The following is a 16,667-nucleotide window of genomic DNA, read 5'->3' on the forward strand; positions in this document are numbered from 1 at the left end:
TAATGCAGATGTTTACGATTGCTCCAGTCCACAGAGTACTGGGGCCATTGTCTGAAAAGCATAAGATGCTATCTGCGTACATGTAGTGAGAATGCCACAAGATATTTGGGTGAATGTTGTTCTCTGGGTGGCTAATAACATCCGGGATAAAATTCCACCAACTGAGGGGTGGAAGTGGCCCAGAAGCAGACCCACTATTACCTGAGTTCATCAAGTCTGTTCTGATGTTGGACTCTCGGGCCATCAATCCCTGGCCGTCATGCAGGAATGGACCAAATGGCGTACGATCACTATGGCCAACTGTTTAACTAAGTGTTGAAGAAGAAGAAATATTCTAGATAATGAGTTGTATCCTTAAGAGTGTATTATAATACAGTTTAACATCTAGGCCTACTTTTCAAACATTTGTTCAGTGAGTGGAATTAGCAAGTAAAGCAATGCACTTTTGGAGCATAAGTGGCACTACCAAAAAGGCCACGACTCTGGCTGGCTGACAATAGATGTCTTCCTGATAGATGACAGAAGATTTGTGGGCCAAAAACTGCATTGTATTGTACATGCGCAATGGGCAAAAATGTCAAGTGTTAATCTTTGGGCAAAAATGCCTAACACTTAGTTTTTCCCTCTTAACAGTTGATCTTGCTCCCCTGATAGCAGTCTTAATACACAACAAAATACAAGGAAATGTATTGAATATATTTGTTAAGCATTAGAGGTATTTTAGTAGTTACTGCTCTTGCTATCTGTCATATTAGCATAAGAAATTAATCTAAATTGTATTTGTGATATTTCCCCTTATCTGCAGCCAACTACTGTATGAGTTTTACACTTGCATCCCACCAGTAAAACTACAGAAGCAAAAAGTGCAGTCCATGAATGAAATAGTACGCAGCAACCTCTTTAAAAAACAAGGTAAATCCAAATTGCCTTCAGATTTTAAAGTAAATGTGTTTGAGATTGACACAGGAGTTTTTAATCTCTCCATAATTTTATTTTACGTAGAGTAGATTGAATGATAAGAATTATGTAAGTCCTCTATCTGTAAAAGCAGATTGAGGTGGCTTCTGGTTGATCCTTCTGGCCAAGACAATTAGTTTGCAAAGGCATGGTCATTAGACCAGAACGAAGAATTAGCTAGACCTGGGAAGGGTTGTTTGTGAGTGCTTATTTTAGTGGTAAAATGTGAAGATTGAGAAACCTGTTGTGGCTACCATCAAATCCATTTTTTAAGATGTACAGAAATATAAGAACATTTAGAGGTAACATTTAAAAAAATTCTTAAATCACTTCTGCAAATGGGACTTAGGCTCCTAAATCAGTTAGATGCTTTTGAAAAATTTGCCCCAAATGTTTGTCCAATACAGGGATTACAGAGGTCAGTCTTTTGGGGGTGGGAGGCCAAGGGCAGGGGAGGAGAGAGGAAACGAGAGCAAAACCTAGGGTTGCCAGGCATCAGGTTTTCAACTGGTCAGCACTGCTGACTGGGCCATTAAAAATCCAGTTGGTGGTGCAGTCGGGCTAAGGCAGGCTCCTTGCCTGCCCTGGAGTGGCTTCCGGAAATGGCGGCATGTCTGGCTCCTAGGCAGAGGGGTGGCCGGGGGCTCTGCATGCTCCCCCCTCCCTAAGTGCCAGCTCTGCAGTTCCCATTGGCTGGGAACTTTGGCCAATGGGAGCTGTGGGGGTGACCCCTTGGACGGAGCCGGCACGCAGAGCTGCCTGGCTGCATCTCCGCCAAGGAGCCAGAGGGACATGCTGGCTGCTTGTAGGAGTGACCTGAGGTAAGTGCCATCCTCACCCCTTTCCCCCTCCTGGACCCCAACCCTCTGCTCCAGCCTCAAGCCCCCTCCTGCACCCAAACACCCTCCCTGAGCCTGCACACTAACCCCCTCCCTCACTCCTACTCCCTGCCCAACCCTGAGCCCCTCCCAGAGCCTGAACCCCGCACCCTCTCCTGCACCCCAACTCCCTCCCAGAGCCCGCATCCCTCCCACACTCTAAACCCCTTGGCCCCAGCCCAGAGCCCCCTCCTGCACACCAAACCCCTCATCAACAGCCCCACACCAGAGCCCTCACCTCCAGCTGGAGCCCTACCCCCTGTGCCCTGACCCCCTACCCCAACCTGAGACCCCCCCCCGCACTCTGAATCCCCTCACTTGTGGCCCCACCCCAGAGCCCACACCCAGAGCCCTCACCTCCTCCCACACCCCAACCCACTGCCCAACCCGGTGAAAATGAGCGCGTGAGCAAGGGTGCGGGAAAGTGAGCAATAGAGGAAGGGGGGAATGGAGTGAGTGGGGGATGGGCCTCGGAGAAGGGGAAAGGCAGGGGTGGGGCAGGGGGCAGGGCAAGGGTGTTCAGTTTTCTGCAATCTGAAAGTTGGCAACCCTAGCAAGACCAATAATCCCGTGAATGGAGAAACCTGGTCATGTCCCTTTAAAAGGAGGTATTTGAGAAGGATAACAGTGTTATGACAACATTGATAACACCATAGGGTTGGAAAAAAGTGGGGAGGACACTTCTAATAGACTGTGCTTCTGACATGTGCGCCTGCCACATGTGAGGGGTGATGGGAAAAATAACCAGATATGTGAAATATTCACTTTGATTACCTGCACCAACTAAGCTTAATTTTTTCCTGAGTATAAAACTATTGATGGGTTGTCCCAGGTGTTTTTATCTGGGTTTTTTTCTCTCTCCTGAATAAATCTTCTTTTAATTAGTCTATTTGAGTCTTCAGTGAAATTGAGGTTAAGTCACTGCTGTACGTTCTTTGTTGCCTTCGTTAAAGGGAAAGATATTCTTTGACTTTGCTACACTAGCAAATTTAGCATCTTTAGTTCACCCACTGTGTAGCTCCTCCACAAGGAGGAAGCTACCATGCAGGCAAGGCTCAGTGGCTTTTAACACTGTGTCACGTATCTCTGCTCCAAGCAGGTGTAAATGACAGCGTTAAAAATGCCAGTGCTCACAACAGCCTTGTCAGTGCTAGCACTCCCACTGTTGCTACCACAGGTGGGAACTTTTTGCCAAAAAAAGTATTGTGCATCAGGCCTAATTGACTGGCTTCTTTAACCTCAGTGCCAAGAACTGTGCCTCACTACGAATAACAAATAAGGCTCTATTCCGTCCTTTGTAGGAATAGCTGAGCTTTTTGCTCTCTTGGCTTCATATTGGAGCTGAGCAAGCCTCAGTAACTTGGGAAGTGCACCTAGTCTGCTCCAATGGTTTGCTAGTTGCTCAGCGTTTCTACTTGTGACAATTTATAAAACAAATCTGTCATGATCCTGAGAACTTGACAATAACAACAGTGACTCCGTATGGTGTTGTAGAGGCGCATGCCAGAGTGGAATGCTTTTGCTCATCGCATTGTACAATGTTCCCAGAATAGTCATAGGCACAGACTTAAGCACCATGGACAGATGGAAATGCAGCACTGTCATGGAGTTTCTATAGGGTGCATGCTGTTGAGGGCGAGACTTAGATTGTTAGCTAAAATAGTAACAAGATACTTCATCTCAAGTCCATTGTGTTTTCAGGACACTGAGGACTGTTTAACCAAGTTAGCAGTCATGAAGTATTGTATAAAATTTTCAAGTTTTCTATGCAATATTATGCGGTCTTTAATCAGTACTCTTGTTAGTGATTTCATGCACTTAGCCTTTGATTTTTGACTACTAGCTTATAATTAAAACCTTGCATATTAACCAAATCAGCACCTTGTTTCAAGCTATTAAATCTAAGTGAAACAGCATCTAATCTGCAATCAAAGTTTTGTGTACATAATTGAACTGCAGTAAATATGTCTAGAGCGATTTAAGAAGTCTGAGTAGTTACAGACAATTTGCCAGAAACAAAAACTCTCTTGGCTAGAGAGGTTGTACAGAGAGGTACTTGTAGGAGGCTGCAATGAATGTGAAAGTCTCTTCATCATATTTCCAGTTGGTTGCATTATAACTGGTAAGTCACAAATTACAAAGCCAAATAGAAAGAGTTGGGATAAAAATGCTTGTGTGGGAAGGAACAAGTAATGTTACTGACAAGCAGTAAGTGGACTGTGCTGGGCTAACTCCCAGAAATTACTCAGTGTAAGTATATTTAATATCTGTGCGCAACTGAACTGAGCATATAGGTGTGAGATACCAGCAAGTGGTACAGCACATCAGGCTGTAAAGATCTGAATTCCTCCTCATCTCCCGGTAACACCAGGTGTTGCCAACTGTGAGAATATCCAGAGATTTCAAGCAGCAGCCTAAATCTAATTCTGATTTTACTGACGGTATTGGTTCAATCTGTTTTCTGCCTAATCTTTATGCTTTTAGCTAAGTTCCATTAGAGTCTCCAGCCAAATATTTCCTTTGCTGGATAAACAGAGCTCTCCATCATTCTATTCCAGCATATTCAGAGCCAGAGAATCAATCCAAGAACTTCACACCTACCGTGCAAGGAGAGTAGCTAACTGACTCTTAAAATAATCTTTTAAAGGGGCAAGAGAAATTTAACTCCTCTGTATTGGGAGGATTCCTATGGGACCTAGGTATATCAACCTTCTTTTGGGTCTGTTATAGCAACCCCTCATACTCATTCAAAGAGGGGCACTTGATTGAGTATGCGCCAGGAGTAAAAGGGTTAAGGAGCATCCAGCACTGTACATCATTCTAGACAGGATGCGACCTAGGTGTAGCCATGGCCTTACTTTCTATACTCCTGTGGCTGTTTGGATGGGAGAGTGGACTGCTGCTCTTAAGCACATGATGTAAGGGCTGCCAATCAGTGCATCTTCGCTCCCCGGTGTGTTACAGGGAATTTGCTTGGGGCACAACAACCTCAGATGACCTCCTCTCCTTCTCCTACCAACAAAGTTATCCCTGTAGTAACATTAATGTGACTCTTGGTAGTTGTGTGTAGGTTCTACATGTTAAAAACAAACTGACTGTCATCTGCAATGCTTAATTTAAAACAAACAAACAAACAAAAAAATTTAAAACTCAATGTAAGCTTCCCAGAATGGTGAAATCAAAGCCAGCTGTTATAGTCACCCATCAAGTGTATTTAGCCAATTCAGTCAGTCATCTTGAGCACACAGTCCTCTTTCTCAGTGCTATGTTGGTGGTGCTGTTTGTATGAGAGACAAAGTGTTTTGACATTGCTAAAATGAGCTCTGACACAGTGCTCAAGCAGAAGCTTTGATGCTTGAGGCTGGTGAAATGAGTAAATAAAGTTTAACCATGGAGAGAGGATGTTTGTTGTTTATAACCTCAGTTGCCATTTCTTTCCTAAATTAATATTGTTGGTATTACTCAAAACAGCTTTCATATAATAATGCTATGGCAAAAGTAGTAATGAACTACTAGTTAGGAATTATTTATCCAAACACTTTTATACAAAATTCCGCATAAAAAGCATTACACATAAAGATTCTTGTCTGAATAATTCCATATGGGCTGGTGATAATAGCATCTGGATGGTCATTAAGGGCATATCTACGCAGGAACACTCAGGAAAGTTAAGCTGAGTGAACCAAAGGTGTGAGTTTAAAGTGCACTAGTTAAGAAGCTTTAAACCCCTGTGTGAATGCTCTAATTCAGAAGTGAAGTGGCCTTAGCTGACTTTAGTTCAGGAGTGGGCAAACTAGAGCCCGCGGGCCACATCTGGCCTACCAGCTGATTTAATCTGGCCCTTGAGCTCCCACCAGGGAGCGGGGTCAGGGACTCTCCGCACGCGTGTGCTGCAGCTCCTGGAAGCAGCGGCATGTCCCTCCTCTGGCTCCTACATGTGGGGCAGCCTGGGGGCTCTGCATGCACTCCCTGCCCCAAGCGCCGCCCCCACCGCTCCCATTGGGCGGGAACTGCTGCCAATGGGAGCTCCAGGGGTGGTGCCTGCGGACAGGGCAGTGCACAGAGCCGCCTGGTCATGCCTCCGTGTAGGAGCCGGAGGGGGGACATGCTGCTGCTTCCAGGAGCTGCTTGAGGTAAGAGCTGCCCGGAGCCTGCACCCCTGAGCCCCCTCCCACCCTCTGAACCCCTCGATCCCAGCCCGGAGCACAATCCTGCACCCAAACCCCTCATCCCAGCCCCTCTCCAGAGCCTGCACCCCCAGCCGGAGCCCTCACACACACACCCGTGCCTCAATCCCCTGCCCCATCCCGGAGCCCCCTCCCACACTCGGAACCCCTCGGTCCCAGCCTGGAGTGCCATCCTACACCCCAAACCCCTCATCCCCAGCCCCACCCCAGAGCCTGCACCTCCAGCTGGAACCCTCACCCCAGTCCCCCCGAACTGCAATCCTTATCCCAGCCTGGAGCCCCCTCCCTCACCCTGAACTCCTCATTTCTGGCCCCACCCCAGAGCCCTCACCCTCTCCTGCACCCCAACTCCAATTTTGTGAGCATTCATGACCCACCATACAATTTCCATACCTAGATGTGGCCCTCGGGCCAAAAAGTTTGCCCACCCCTGCTTTAGTTTAATTCACACATGTTAGGCTGTGTCATTCAGTGATGCAGCCCTCATTTTCCAGTCTTTCACATAGTGCTCCTCGAATGCTTTTGTGCAGGTGTGCCCAGTGTTCAAAAGAACTTGCTGCGTCTTATTTCCACCTCTATAGTGCCCAGGTAGGGAGACCCATAATTTAGTCCTTGTATACGCAACTGAGATAATAGTGCACACAAATATGGCTGGGGTTTTTGCATGAATCTTTGCATAGGCTCTGCCCACAGTTTCAATGTGTGGCGCCTTATGTTCATAACAGCCTGTACAAGTCAGGGTAACATGCTTACTTTGATATCTATGGGCCTTCATAGTCTTGTGACTGGAATAGCATCTCTTTTGCAAACTTCTGAAAATCTGGATTAGTCAATATGTTTCTATAAAGTGTAAGCATTTGGAGATGTGAGGAATAATGAGCACTGATGTGATTTCAAAGTCAGTGCTTTGCTAATTGTATTAAAGATTCAAAGATATTGATATTAGGTTCACAAAAATAAAATACGGTACAGAAAGAGCATGTACTCTTGTAGAAATGCACATAGAAAATTTAAGCAAACCTCAGTCTAAGTTGTTTTTGGATATGTTAATCTGAACACTTTGCATACACTGCATAAGCAAGTACAGTAATTTTTTTTAAGTACTCATTTCATTTGTTAGTGTCATTTGAATAAATTCCTTTTAACTATTATAGCCGCTTTGATATTTTTCTTCATCACACAGTATAAGTTCCAAATATGTTGTCTCTGGAGGTGGTGCTCTTGTCATAAAACTGTGTAATGCTGACACCTTTGGCCTTTTCTTGGTTAGGAAAATAGCTGAAAATGTGTTTGCTAACATGATTTTAATCATGGCTTTGCACCCAGCGTAGGTATTGTTATTACGCCTTTAAAATGTATTAGTTGGTCTTGGTCAACCCTTGGGTTAATCACAACCAGCTAACACATTTTTAAAGGAGTAAAAACAATGCCTACACTAGGTGCAAAGCCATGATTAAGATCATGTTAGCTAACACCTCAACCTTGACCTGTTGTCTCAGGGTTTGTAATGGCTGCCCTCATGTACTCCAGAGGTGACTGCATGTCAATAGTGGGTAGGTAACAAGGGCTCTTTAATTCTTCAAAAGGCCTTCTGAAAACTGCTGTCAGTGAACAACACACTTCTATGCAAGGCATAGTTTTCTGCCTTTTTATTGTCAAAACAAATTTTATAGCTAGAACTCTTCTTTAACTCTTTATTTATTTATTTGCTTTTACATACTTTCTAATAGTCTGGAGAGATGCTCATTATGTATAACAAAACCCCCTTATCTGGCAGATGTTTGAAGTGCATCAAGTGTTTTGGGCCCTTTGCATGTCACATCAGTTTATAATCACTTCTTTTACAATACCTGTACAAGCACTAAGAAAACAGCCTATAGGCTTCATATCGTTTCTGTTTCTTCAGCCTTGGGGAATAATTTTCTTTTTTTGGCAAAGCTACTGTGACTATTTTTACCACCATTCTTCATTTTGGCCTCCTTGCAGTGCATTGGTAGCTTTCCGTTATTTTATTTTTATGTGAGTCCTATAATCCCAATCAGTGCAGTCCTTGAAAAATTGCTTAGGATATTTTGATCCTGGGAATTCTCCAGGTCATGCAAATCTTCAGATAGTTACCTTTCGCACACCATAATCTGCACTACACCAGTACCTAAAATTACATTTTCCTCACGGACAAGACAGCTCTTCTGAGAGCATCAACATGAAGACCCTTCTTAAAGCAGTACTGCTTTTGTTGCACAGCTGATGCAAACACATTTTCCAGCTTGTTATTTTTGTCAATGCTGGACGGTGTGATGCAGAAGTGATAGTGGTGCTTTAGGGAACATCAGCGTAGTTTCCCATCTGATATTGTATTAAAGAGGTTACCCATAGATTTTTTTTTTAAATGGAGGGAATAATTTACATAACAATACATTTTCTGTGCAGGAAAATTGATATGAACTAAAAGCACATATTAACATGAGTTTTATAAATGAAAATTGGTTGTAATTATGGTAATAAATTATATTACTTAAATAGTTATATCCTCAAAGCAAAGCACTGGTTCTTTGAGTGGAGCACCCCACAAATGTAGCAAACTTTAGTGCTCAAAATATTCTTTCCCTAGATAAGAGGAAAATAGTTTTCACCTTACAAAGAAAATAAAAGAAAAATCTTACTGTGGGGAAGTACACGTGCTGTTTTTTGGCTAAAAGGTTGTGTGTAGAATTGCCATAATGTAAACATTAGCTGAGCGCTCTCCCATGCTGCTCCTAACTGACAGTCCTGTTGAATGTGAGCAGTGAACCTGTGCTGTCAGAGCCCACACTAATTATAACACCAGCAAGAGAATTCTGCAGTTAGGCAAGGCAAGTCAGTACTTTGCTTGGAAAAATCGAAACTTCACTGGTTCCCCATTTCCCAGTGTTACTGATAAAGGTTTTTGTTGACCACATACTGGTATTTCTATTTACCACTTTAACTGTTTGAATACATTTTTTATTGGTTAATATCTAATTTTCTTTGTAAAATAGCAAAGGATTCCTTTGATTCACCTGATAAGATGTATGGCTTTTGGGGGGGCTTAACCCAAGAAGCTGACTTGGTTTTGTTTCTTCCTTGTGGCTCAAAAAAGGTGGAAAAATCTTTATTAAGTAAGACTGCAGACAAGGAAACCTAACTTTATGGAAACAGACAACACAGCAAAAGTTGCACAATTACTGGCTGTTGATCCCTTTTAAAAAGACAAATCACTGCCCTTCTCGGCGGGTGAGGGGACAGACTAGATTTGTGTTAGACAATCTCCACCTTTTCAAAGTGTTAGATAAAATCTCCAGCTTCGTATTTGTATTAACGTTTATAGGCCATAAAAACTCTTTAGATTTTCCCCTCAGATAGGGTGACCAGATGTCCTGATTTTATAGGGACAGTCATGATTTTTTGGGGCCTTTTCTTATATAGGTACCTATTACCCCTGACTTCCTGTCCTGATTTTTCACACTTGCTATCTGGTCATCCTACCCTCAGACAAGTATTGAGTGGCTCACAGTCTTGTTAGCATTTGATTCCTGATGACACTGTTTGTCTTACAGAAAAATTGCACATTCATAAACATTTCCTCTTGCTTCAACTTGTCAGTGTTGTTGTGCATGATAAACTAGACAAAGGTATCAATAAAAGGTCCATTGTATCACAGCTATGAGAAGAACATAAAGCTTCTACCTATTTTTTAAGAAAAGTTCAGTTGAAAAACTAATAATTTATATAGGGGGGCTTACTTCATATTGCATCCTGCCATCATGAATTGTTGGAGAGGCTGGGCAATCTGTGGAGGGTTGAGGTTGCGTCCCTGACCCTCTTTGATAATAGCCATTGATGGACCTCTTCTCTCTGAACTTCTCTCATTCTTTTTTGAGCCTAGTTATACTTCTGAACTTCATAACATCCCCTGGCAACAAGTTCCACAGGTTGTCTGCATTTGTGAAGTACTTCCTCATGTTTGTTTTAAACCTATTGCCTATTAATTTCATTGGGTGACCCCTGGTTCTTGTGTTATGTGAAGGGGTAAATAACACTTCCCTATTTGTTTTCTCCATATCATTGATTTTTATAGACCTCTATCACATTCCTCCTTAGTCATGCCTTTTCCAAGCTGAACAGTCCCAGTCTTTTAAATCTTTCCACATATGGAAGCTGTTCCATACCCCTAATCATTTTGTTGCCCTTCTCTATACTTTTTACAATACTACTATCTTTTTTTTAAGATCAGAACTGCATTCAATATTCATCGTGTGGGTTTACCATGGATTTGTATAGTGGCATCATATTTTCTATCTTATCTATCCCTTTCCTAATGGTTCCTAATATTGATAGCTTTTTTGACGAGTGCTGCATATGGAACAGATGTTTTCAGAGAACAATCCATAATGGCTCTTACTTTTTAGACCACCTTCCACATGTAGAATTAGGAAAAGCTGACTGAGCATCATTCCTTGGCTTCCCAAAGCCCACTTGAGCCAATATTGCAGGCCAAATCCTTTCTGTAGGCATGTCCCTCTTGATATTTGAATGGACAATTACTTTTAGAAGTATATGCCAGAAAACATGATATACCGATAAGATAGTTAAGAGAGTCATAGGCTTGGTCTACACTACCCCCCTATTTCGAACTAAGGTACGCAACTTCAGCTACGTGAATAACGTAGCTGAAGTTCGAAGTACCTTAGTTCGAATTAGTTCGAACTTACCTTGGTCCACACGCGGCAGGCAGGCTCCCCCGTCGACTCCGCGGTACTCCTCTCGGCGAGCTGGAGTACCGCAGTCGACGGCGAGCACTTCCGGGTTCGACTTATCACGTCCAGACTAGACGCGATAAGTCGAACCCAGAAGTTCGATTTCCAGCCGTCGAACTACCGGGTAAGTGTAGCCAAGGCCATACTAACTATATATTTATGCCTGAACTGTAACTCCGGGTTTTAACCATCTAATGGTGGGTTTTGGACTTGCTTCTCCTGGGTTTTGGATTCCATCTTTATATGGAAAACTTTAATACAACAGTCTTGTTACCTGAGTATCTTGCATTACTTTCACACAGTACCATGTTATGCCATAGACTCTTGGAGAAAATTGTTCAGAATAACTGCAGTAAAAAAAAAAACAACCTTGTGCCTGGAGAGAACAGCTGTGTGTTGTGAGGAACAGCAGGCAGCAAAGATAGTGATAAAATGGGAAATATAGAAAAGAGATCTGGGAGAGAGGTCGTGGGAAAGTTTCCTTTCCCTGAGAAGGGAACTACAGAGGAGCCTGCTGGAAGGAGCTTGAACCCTGGGACAGTTCCTGAAGGGAGCAGGTAGCTTGGGGATAAGGAGACCCCTACAGCAGACTTGGGAGAAGGGATCGCACGGAAGAAGTCCTGAGGGTCAGAAGCTCAGGAGGAGCCAGACCTCCAGGAGAAAGCTCTTTAACAGAGTGAGGAAGAATTCTGCGGAGTCTGTAAGAGGAGTGAAGAGTCTGCAGAGGATTGATCCCAGGAAAGGTGGAAGAGTTTTTGTTCCTTTTGAGCTTTGAATGTGGCCATTGTTATTCCAGAAGGTACGGGACTCTCAGTGTGACCTGGCCAGATGGGCACGTCATTGCACAGATCTCTGAAGTCTGTAGGAGGTAAGGGAGGCAGAGGGGCAGGGTCTTGGCATAAGGAGGCACTCCAGGATGGTAAGTTAGTCCTATTTCAGAATCAGCTCAGCCTGTTTGCTCCAAATGTGCATTGTTCATCTGTCCTGTGGGCAGTGCCTTTGTATATTCTAGGGAAGGCTACAGGGTTTTAGATTTATTTTGTTATGTATCTTTGATTTTTGTCTGCTGAAATGTTCTGGTAGAAAGACTTTGACAGGTCCTCGGGAGCAAGCTGAGTTTGACTAAGTAAGCAAGTGGACAGTAGCATTGCACTCATTTTGTTAAGTTTTCAAATGGGTTAAATTGAACTGCCCAGTGTCTCTTATTTCTGTCCGTCCTTCCTTCTGGTCTTACACCTAAGCTTATTCTGCTGCTCTAAAATATGTATTGCAACAGGGACACGTAGCTCTGAAGAAACACTAGAGCAATTTGTAATAAGGGGAGACTACAAATGGAACTGAACCATCACACTGGATCTGAGTTCTCTTGACTGTAGGACTCTTCATGGAGATTCTCAAGTGTGGTTAAAATTTAAAACAAATTAAGTCTATGAATGCTTTCAGGTTCCACAAATCCATCTTCACTGAGACCACATATCAGTATCCATTCTGCCTTTCCACTAACAACCCCTTTATACAGTGCCACCTTGTGGTTATGCCATAATGCCTTTAATTGTCAATGCAGGCCCCAAGCCTTTGCTGATCATTCTGTAAATAGAAATGTTCTTCCTTCTCCCACCGATCCAGATAAGCAGTCTTCTGCATCTATCTCCCAAAAACCAGAGTGACCGATAGCTACTTGATTCTCAATATAAATTCCAGGAGTCACAGCATCCACAATATATTGCAGCTCTAATATCTCCCGCATAAGGCTTAGGTAGTGCATCATGCTGTTGGAGGACATACTGACATGAATTTACAGCCCTAACTCCATTTTATTGAAACTTGTCTGGGAAATATTTATTATTATGGAAAGGCAGATGCACCAATACTTTCCATATAATTTTTCTCCTCACTGAAACACATTATAATCACAACTTTAGATTGTACTATTTACTTGGATTGTAAAAGCTTTGGGACAGAGACCATCTTTTTATGGTCTGTGTTTGTACAGTGCCTAGAACAGTGGGGTCTTGGTCCATGACTGGGGCTCTGAGATACACTTGCAATACAAATAAAAAAATGCTTTTGCAGAAATCTTTTATTTTCAGACAATCTTTGGTAAGACAGAGCATTCAGGGACATCTTTCAAATCCAACTGGAATTCCAGCTTACTCTGCTTAGACCCTCTAACCTTGAAAGTTTGCTTTCTCACTCTGGAGTGGGTCAAAGTAGGGAGAATTTCCCCATTTTGTGTGTGTGTGTGTCAGTGTGGATCCCATTGTAGATGTGCATGCACCTTATGTGTGCAGTATGAGTCTTTTGAATGGTAGAGTCCATCAGTGTTGCTTATGTACCCTGTGCTGTCACATGAGGGCATAAAGGAAAGAATAGCTATAGCCATCCCGCAGTTCGTTCCCTCTTACCATCTGAGTATCAAGATTGACCAGTTGTGTCTGATCCACTATCACATTAGCATTTGCTACCCTTCTTTTCAATGACCTCTTGAAGAATTCATTCATGTCTTCTTTACCACAATATACAGTTGGAATTTTCTTTACATTAAGAAAGAAGTAATGATGGATTAAAAAAAAAAACGAGACTATTCCCATATACCAGGGTGAGGTGCTTCACACCAACCACTACGCCTAATGATGGACTCTGATCTTTCAGGATTTGAATCCTGTCTGTCCTGCAATGACCTCATTCACCAAAGCAGAAGCCACAATCCCTGCCTGTTTTGCTTAGCAGAAAGCTACATACTAGACCTATGTTCAATTTGCTTTTTCTTCTCCTTCTGGACCTGTAAGACCTGAGTTGCTCACATTAAACTCTATCTCGTTATTGTTTGTTGTGTTGTAGCCATGCTAGTCCCATGGTAATAGACAAGGTAGGTGAGTTAATATCTTTTATTGGACCAAAATTCTGTTGTTGAAAGAGACAAGCTTTTGAGCTTACACAGAAGAAGAGCTCTGTGTAAGCATGGAAGCTTATCTCTTTCACCAACAGAAGTTTGGTCCAATAAAAACTATTACCTCACTCACATTTCCTATAAGTTTACCAGAGACCTTGAGAATACAGTGGTTGCCAAACCAGATTTAGTGCTGAACTTATCCTTGACTAGCATCACCCCCTCAAGGAGGAACCCCACACCTAAATCCAGCAGTGGGGAAAAGGCAGCATTGAAAAGGAAATTGGTGCCAAAGACCCCAGCACTGATGACTGGTGTGGAGAGGGAGGGCTGCATGAAATATAAACAGAAGTACAGCTCCACACACCATTCAGGATCACCTCACAAGGAGGCGCTAACTACCCATCCTCTAACGACAAACCTTGCAACCCCTCAAGAACCAAGGCTGGCTGCTAGTGCAGTGCAGGGATGCTATGGTGCAGTAATGACCTAGATGCTGACTCTGGCCCCACAGACTTGAGCATTGCTGGTAGGACTCATCATGGTCCCAAGGTCCATTCTGGCAGAGGTGTCTACATCACTTCCTTGAGACATCCTCGGTGCTGAGACTGTCTGTTTCAGCACCACCCATGCTAAGGTCACACCATTCAAGGAAATCCTATCACCTTCACCAAGCCATTCATTCTCATCAGTGTTGAGCAGAGATTAATCTCCCCTGTGAGGGCGGATTGGGAGGAGGTCCCACAGAAAGTACTGGAGCCTGCCCATTTAGAGTGCCGAAACAGCCTAAACACATGTGGCAATGGCAGACCTCAACCAGGCTCATACCTGTACAATGTTCCACCTTGGCCATCCTGGGGATCACCTTCACACATCTGAAAGCTGATCCCTTTCCCACCTGTTGAAGGAGATCTCCTTCCCCCTCGGCATCACTAGCCAGACCTCCCATGCTGGAGCCAAATAATGGTCACCACAAACCAAGTGAGGTGGCACTAGAAGAAAATGAACAGCCTTATTCAACACCTGAGGAATAATCATTGTCACTAGATGAAGCAGTAACAAAGCACTAGATGATTTTGAAGTATTCCAGGACCTATTGGCTTGAATCACAGAAATTGTGGATATCAAGACCTGGATAATCCAGGAAAATTCCCACAAGCTCTTTGACATCCTGACCTCTTCAAGTCCAGCCAAGACTGGCCTCCCAATTAATGAGCCAATGAAGGGACTTTGTGAAACTCCAGATACTCTTCTTTCAATATCTAAAAGGACTGAGAACAGCTACGAAGTACCTGACAGAGGCTTTGAACAATTTTATGTTCATCCTAACCTTTGAGCTCTGGTGGTATCTGTGATATAAGAAAAATCCAAATCCATAAAGGGAACCCCAAAAGAGATCCTAAAACCACAATTTATATTTCACTCTGTTGGTGAAAAGTCTTCTGGCTGCGAGCATCAGGCATTCCTAAGGAAGTGCTAGGTACCATAGAAGACTTGTCATTTGATGGGATGGAGCTTTTCAGTTTGAGTGGATGGAGCACTCCACTCAAGGATTCTGGGGCCATGCTGCAATCCCAAGTAACCCAAGTAAGGTAGCTAGCTCCTTGAGATGTCGTCAATGTGGATCCCACAACCCACTCTCCATCCCTGCATTTTGGGGTCCTTAGCAAACACTGGCTTTGGACTGTGAAAGAACTGAGGGAGGGTTGCAGCCTTTCACCCTTAGTGCTCTCTCTCAGAATTGTGAGGAAGCACAAAGTATATGTGGCCCCAACAGATACTGCTATTGAAAAGACTCCAGTTTTGCATGCGTGAGGTGCATGTGTCCCCCTGTGGGATCAACATTGACTACAACATCTTGAAGCCCATCAGTTTACCCTAAAATAAGTAACCACTTCTTCTCGGCACAGGTCACCCAGAATCTGCTCAAGGCCATAATCTCAAAGGGACTATTGTACTTTCAAAACTGTTTTAGACTAACATTTGAAATGTTGTCAAGTATCAGAGTCCATGCGTCTGACGAAGTGGGTATTCACCCACGAAAGCTTATGCTCCAATACAACTGTTAGTCTTAAAGGTGCCACAGGACCCTCCATTGCTTTTTACTTGAAATTTTGTAAAATTAGATGTCAGACACTTGAGATTATGATGTAGTCATTATTAAGGTTTAAAATCAGCGGCTTGTTAAAAAGAATGTAAAAAATCTGGCCACTCTATCTTCAGAGTGTGTTAAGATCACATTGTACTAGCTGACTTTGCTAGTTCTGCAGCCAGAAAGGATAATTTGATTTGTAAATTAAGACCTGACTCTAGAGCATCTTGTGGAGAAACCTTCACCAGTTTTCAGATATTCTGTACCAGAGGAGTCCTACTGCCCCTGTCCCTTGTAATAATGAATTAAACATAGTTTGTTCCCTTTACTTGGTTTTGTACTCAATCTCAGACAAGCACTAGATAAGTTGCAATGACTTCAAGGGGACTGAATATATGGCTTTCCACTTAATGAGAAAAGAGACTGTAAAGTCAATTTTGCTTTGTCCTAAGCAAGATAAATTAATCTTTCTTGCATTTGTTCATTTTGTACTTCTCTGTAGATTGCACTTTGTAATTTCATTCTAAGCGTTGCTTCAGAATTCAAAATAATATGAAGTCTTCAGAAAATGTTGCTACTGGATACCTGTCCACAGTGTGAGTTTATTGCTTAAGGCCTTCCTAAGATACTTGATTTTCAAGCATTACAGACTATAATGAAACAACCAGAGTGCCTGTCAATACATAACATACTGCAAAGCTTTTGTTGTTGACAAATAAATAGAAGTTCAGAATGGGTTGCAGTTAGTTTGTAAATGCAATTGGACCGCTGCTTCCTCTGACGTCTTTAAATAAGGTTTCTGTAACATTTACCAAGAAAAGTATCAGGAGTTCCGAGGAATATTCATGCTTTGTTTGAAAGTTCTTAGGGTATTAATGATAGGAAAAA

General features: G+C 42.9%; 1 protein-coding gene across 2 annotated transcripts in view; it reads left to right on the top strand.

The window, feature by feature from the left end:
• Nucleotides 1–16,667, top strand: part of DOCK2 (dedicator of cytokinesis 2) — a 494,284-nt gene that overhangs the window by 139,517 nt on the left and 338,100 nt on the right. For both annotated transcript variants that reach the window (XM_034779264.1, XM_034779265.1), the window contains exon 25: nt 806–912. In XM_034779264.1, the coding sequence (XP_034635155.1) occupies nt 806–912 (107 nt within the window). The remainder of the gene's footprint in view (nt 1–805; nt 913–16,667) is intronic.

The sequence above is a fragment of the Trachemys scripta genome, chromosome 8, assembly GCF_013100865.1.
Source record: "Trachemys scripta elegans isolate TJP31775 chromosome 8, CAS_Tse_1.0, whole genome shotgun sequence".
NCBI lineage: Eukaryota > Metazoa > Chordata > Testudines > Emydidae > Trachemys > Trachemys scripta.